This window comes from Nicotiana tabacum, chromosome 10 (assembly GCF_000715075.1).
Source record: "Nicotiana tabacum cultivar K326 chromosome 10, ASM71507v2, whole genome shotgun sequence".
Lineage (NCBI taxonomy): Eukaryota > Viridiplantae > Streptophyta > Magnoliopsida > Solanales > Solanaceae > Nicotiana > Nicotiana tabacum.
In genome coordinates this window covers 31,205,953-31,212,148 of record NC_134089.1, presented here as the reverse complement: position 1 = coordinate 31,212,148, position 6,196 = coordinate 31,205,953, and the positions used below count along the sequence as shown (strand labels likewise).

Genomic DNA, 6,196 nt, shown 5'->3' with positions numbered 1-6,196 from the left:
AATTGGCTGGCATTGTCTTCACGAGAGGCGTCATCACGACCGGGTTCGGGTTTAGGGTCGTGACAGAGGTGGCCCACGATGGTTTTTTGTTGCTCCCTCGAGATTTTCACTATTTTCACAATATGTTCCTCCTCCGCGCCGTGGGGAGTTGGCTCCCGCACATGCGAGGGATACCGTCCTTCACGAACGAGGGTTGCTTCGCTCCCTCGTTATGGGTGTCGCTGATTGAATCTTTATGTTGAGGAAAATTTCGTGTCCCTCAAAATTGTACGTGCTGTTGACATCATTAGCTACCGTAGCTGATTTCTTGCTATGGGAAAATCAAACAAGTTAGTAATAAGCGTGAGGATCAAAGCAATTACGCAATTGTCTGTCACACGGTGGGCGCCAAAATGATTATCCATAAAACGATAAGGTTGAATTTGTTACGTGGTTTATAGACACGTGAACTGATTTGATCCAATAATGATAAAAAAATAAAATTAAAAGTAAGACTTAGCAATTGAAATTGAAGAAGATGACAAGCCCGACTCCGAAAGTGGTATCTTCGAGGACAGAAATGAGAGCAATGTAGAAGAGCAAATAAAGTTATTTAATTGAGAGCGGAAATGAAATACATCATATGTTTTGCTAAGAATTTCTTCCCTTACAACGGTTGCTGAGCCTGCTATATATAAATATACCTAGGGAAACAAGATTATAGGATCAAGCTCCACTTTAATGATAATAAAGGCGTCATTGATGAATATGTAACGGCAGGCTATGAATGCAAATATTCTCTGCAACGGCTGCCCATTTAATGTTAGAAAACATTTTTCATTGAATGCTATCCGATGACAAATATTTAACCTGCTCCATTTGACCATGCTCCCTTCGTGATTTACTCGATGTCAATTGCAGTTGTTGTTCCTGACACCGGTTGTTACTTGATTTGTTTCTTACCTATTTTTGGTTCCACCTGTCATCAGTGGTGAAGCCAGAAATTTTTCAATGGTATTCAAATTTGAAAGAAGTGGGAAAAAAAATTCCCCACAAAGGGTGTTCAATATGTGTTATATACCTTTAAGACATAATATTTTGTCTATATACACAGTGTAATTTTTTGACGAATGGTGATCAATTGACAACCTTTGTGACCATATGGCTTCGCCACTACGTGTCATGCTCTTATCTACCATTCATTATAAATCAATTTTACCCTATACATTAATAAAACCACTCCTCAAACTAGAACCTTTTTAAGCGTCGAGAAGGCGCGGCAATTTAACATCTTTAATTTTTAAGTTTGTAACTTTGCTACCAAAATTTCCACACAAGTTTAGGCTATATTTTTCATATTGAAGTTTCACCAATAAAGTTATGACGTAGATGTCAAGATGTGAACACCGAAGCCAATGGGTTAGCACGTATGACTTTTATTCGTCTGCCTATGTTCAATTCTCTAACATCTGTACTCTATAATCTGTTTCTTAAAGTCCAAGAATCTCCCTTCCACTCATTGACCTCAAACTCCATGATTTTCTGCAGAAACTTCCTAATAAGGATATTGAATCTTTCAACGCGCAGAAATCAAAACACGTCTTTTGGTGTGTTAGGCGTCAAGCCGTCAATTACAAGGCAACAAGTAAACCTGTCATAAATCTAACATGAAAAAAGTATATGAACTGCAGCTAAAGCCTAAAAGTAGCTAGCATATAGTAGCCGGTTAAGCCAAAGAACCACGACAACAAAAAAATAGTATATTGAATTTAATCTTAACATATTGTTAAACATAGAATTAAGATATTTAGGGGTCGTTTCGTATGATGGATAAGTAAAAAAATCTTGGAATAAAAATTAGTATTGCTTTATCTCATTGTTTGATTACTAATTATGGAATAAGTTATTTATGGTTAAAAATAGTATCGGAATAACTTATACCTGCCAGAGAGTGGAATAATTATCCCAAGATAAATCAGTAAAATTGATAATCTCAGAATTAATACAACATACAAAACAGTTAATAAAAAATAATACCATGATAACTAATTTCAGTATAATTAAGCTCAATATAATTAATACCAGTATAACTAATCTCAACATAACGTGTCTTCCAATCAATCGACCCCTTAATTTGTAGAAGTTTAACATTGTTTCTAGACATGTACATCTTTAAAGAAACTATTAAAGTTCAAATTCACATTAAAATGGGTTGACTGTTATTCTCCGAGCTAATTTTCACAGACAAAGAAATACGTAATATTTATTATTGGCGAACTATATAAGAATAATAATAAAAATAAAATCTAAAAGGAAAAGCAATGCGTGGGATCCACTAATTTGTCCATCAACCTTCGAGCTCCCATCCCATTCCATTTGTGCTCTCCCAAAATAAGAGAATACGTCAAAATTCAGCGTTGATTCATGCATTAATAGTCTAAACTTTTAAATTAAAAAACAGAAGATCCAATTTAAATATTAACCCTAAAAATAAAAATAAAAAGTAAACAAACTAACTAAGCCGGTGGCCAGACATTTGTATGATTTGCATAGGTCATAACACATCTTGAATTTCTCCTCTCCCTTCCTAAACTCCCAATATAAAGTCAAGAAACCCCTTCATTCAAACTCATCTCACAAACCCAAAAAACCTCTCCATTTCTTCTTCAAGTTTTCCAAACAAACAAAATCACACCAAAAACAAAAGAGAAAACAAGAAGAAGAAATGGCCTCTTCAATGAAATCATCTTTGATTCTTTTCTTTACATGTTCCCTTTTCCTCCAAGTTGCTCTTGGTACGTATATCTATATCTAGTTTTCTTTTCTTTTCTTTCATTCACATAAGAGAATCCATAATTTAGAACGATTGCTTATATATGTGCATGGAAAAATTTACATATATCAACATGGTTCGACTCGAAAACAATGGATTCAGTTGAACCCGTTGAATCGCTCTAGATCCATTTCCGTTCATGTACATGCAAAGATTCAATTTTGATGATCATGTCAAGCATGTTAATATAATTCACTACTTAAAAAAACAGGAATTAGCGACAGACAAATTCTATTGCTAAATAAGAAAATATCGCTAATTTTTATTTAACGACGGATTAACGATATATTATCCAGAAATTTTGTTAGCTACGAGCGATTTAGCGACGAAGTTCGTAGCTAATTCTTTTTTTTTTGTAGTACATATCCTTACAATTCTAATTTTTGTGGCTGTTATTGTTTCTTGATTTTAGGGGAGATCATTTGTGAGAATTTGCCAACAAATATTTGTGCATTCTCAATTGCATCATCTGGGAAGAGGTGTTTGTTAGAGAAATCAACATTAGAAGATGGGAAAAGTGAGTACCAATGCAAGACATCAGAGGTTATCGTTGGAAACATGAGGGAATACATTGAGACAGATGAATGTGTAAATGCATGTGGAGTTGATAGAAACTCTGTTGGAATTTCTTCTGATTCTTTGCTTGAGGCTCAGTTTACCTCTAAGCTCTGCTCCCCTGATTGTTACCACAAATGCCCCAATGTTGTTGACCTTTACTTCAACTTGGCCGCCGGAGAAGGTAACAATATTCTGTCTTACTTTTATACTGTCAATGTACATAAGTTAAACGCTTTTCCTTTTGCATGATATATATTGTTCATTTTGAACATCTTATCGACGATCATAAGGTAAGATTCTCGTAAAAGATCAGACAAAAGAAAGAAAAATAGAATATATATTAATATTTAAACATTCTTTTGTTATTAATTTAAGACAAAGACATGAATTAGATAATTGGTTGAACCCAAATAAGAGTCTTTTGTGTTGAGGCATTGCATGATTTCTAGATCATGAATAAGAACACTTGACTTTTTTAAAAGGTTAAGGCCAATAATGATGCCTTTCTTGCAATAAAAAACCTTAAAGTTTGAATCAAAGAATTACTATCTTTTTATCTTGGAAACACAATATGTGGAACTTAGATTCACAACCTTTTATGGTTTTAGTGCTCTCGATCTTTAGACACTATCTTGCTTATTCAATCTTAAGTTCTCTTATGGTCAAAAGATTCAACTTTTTTCGCTTCTAAATATGCTTTCTTTGCTTAAAAAAAAATGCTTCCTTATTAGGTGAATCACTCTTTTGATCTAGTCGGTGAAACCGATGAACAAACGTGAGCTCCGTAGATGCGTTGGGCAGAGGGCTCCTAGTAGCCCTTTTGATTGATCCACCCTTTTCCACACCAACCACGCCCCTTCTCTTTCTCCGAACATAAAGACCCCTAATCTCTTTATTTGTCTTTCATCCTCCGAATAAGTAAGACCTCACTCTTTCTAAGTAAAAGAAAAAGAAGGCATAGGCTATTGTAAGAAAGTAGATGCTTTCTTTTAATAGGAGATTATGGCTCTCATAATAATCTATTTCATATCATTATATCGATTGCATTCTGTCTCATCGTATCACACATTAATTTAGGGTTTTACTAATGTTTTGATGCATTTATTTGGTGAAATGTGCAGGAGTGTACTTGCCAGACCTATGCAAGAAGCAGAGGAGCAACCCACACCGTGCCATGATTGAGTTGCAAAGCAGTGGAGCTGCTGAAGATTTTGCTGATGCTCCTGCTCCTTCTCCTCTTTCTTTCTAAATTCTTTTTACACCTTTTTAATTACTATATACATTGTGTTTTTACAAGCAGATTGTTGTTTGTAAAGAGTTTGCTTTCATTGTTTCTTTGGGTTTGTTGGGATTTTTTCCCGAGATATTCTTGAGTCTATTGTACTCTAAAATTCTTTTTCCACTGAGAATTCAATAAAAATTCTTCATTTACTTGCGACTTGTTGTTTGCTTACTTTAATTTCACCTAATATTCCATGTTTGTTATTTCGATCAAATGGCAATCCATTAATTGCAGTGGCGGAAGTAGAATTTTCACCAAGAAAATTGAAAAAATTAATAAAAAATAAACATGCGAAAAGTTAAGTGGATTCAATATATATGTATACAGTATAATCTCATGCATAGAATGTAATTTTTGGCGGGAGGGATTCGAGTGAACCCTTCCACCCGCCTAACTCCACTCCAAATCAAGTGGCAAATTAAGGGTGTAATGTGGGACGGGCCCGGGCCTAAACGGGCCTCGTGGGCCGGTCCTAAGTGGGTCTGGGCTTCGTGGGTCGGTCCTAAGTGATCCCGGATTTTGTGGGTTTTTGGTAGGAACCGGCCCAGGACCGGGACCACAAACTAATGTTCCCGGACTAAGTGGGCCGGTCCAGGGTGTATGTGGGCCTGACTGGGCCCAATGGTTAATTTCAATTTTTTTAAAAAAAAAAATATTATCTAAGGCAATTCCTTGTAAAAATTATATTATAGAATTGTGAATTTAAATTTAAACACAAAAAGATTGTACAGAGATATTCAAAGCAATGCATTATAATTTTATTATGGCATTAACAAAACATGGCAATATCTTTCTTAGTTTTCCTCCCCCCATGGAATGAGCACAACAAGGTGCTAATACCACCATTGAGAAGAAAAAAAACTAATCAAGATGTGCCAAAATACAAATTACATATTAATTTTACATGGTATCTCTTACAAATTTCATATATCCTTCAAGGTTCGGAGGAATTTCCGTTGGTGGTGGCGGAAAAGAAGCTTGTTCATCACCGCTTCCGAGCAAAGCTACATCCTCTGCAAGTTCAGCTAGCATTTCTTCGTAAGCTTCGTCTACCTCTGGTTGTGATTCAGCAAGTCCAAAATTTCTTCGTTCCGAACGGATCCGATCTTTGAAAAATATTGATTTCTTCAAGCTCTCCCTCGTATACGCTTTATAATCATCGAGTTGAAGTCTTTCTTGACTGTAAACGCTCTCCGATGCCACTGTTGAAGCTTGAATGGTTAAAATATCTCGGGTCATCCTTGAAAGAATCGGAAAGTATTTTTATGTATCCTTCCACCATTTCAAAATATTAAAGGAGCCGTCGGGATTCACTTCCTCAATTCCCTGTGACAAATAAACTTCGAGCTCATTTAGTTATGAACAATCAGTAGTACTAGAACCTTGAGAACCCCTGAACCCGGCCCAAGCAATAAGTGCTCTTACTCCCGCAGTTCTTTTAGATGATTGAGAACTAGAAGAAGAAGGAGTTGGAACATTTGGTCTAGCTTGATCTATTGTAATTTGATAAGCACTAGAAATAGTTTGAAAATTTATTTTAATTG

At 35.5% G+C, this 6,196-nt stretch overlaps 1 protein-coding gene across 1 annotated transcript; it reads left to right on the top strand.

The window, feature by feature from the left end:
* Positions 1-2,591: 2,591 nt before the first annotated feature.
* On the top strand, positions 2,592-4,808 carry LOC107803801 (uncharacterized). Its single transcript, XM_016627586.2, has 3 exons — positions 2,592-2,774; positions 3,225-3,551; positions 4,492-4,808. The coding sequence occupies exons 1-3, from the start codon at positions 2,705-2,707 to the stop codon at positions 4,617-4,619; spliced, it is 525 nt and encodes a 174-aa protein (XP_016483072.1). The 5' UTR covers positions 2,592-2,704; the 3' UTR covers positions 4,620-4,808.
* The last annotated feature ends 1,388 nt before the right edge of the window (positions 4,809-6,196 follow it).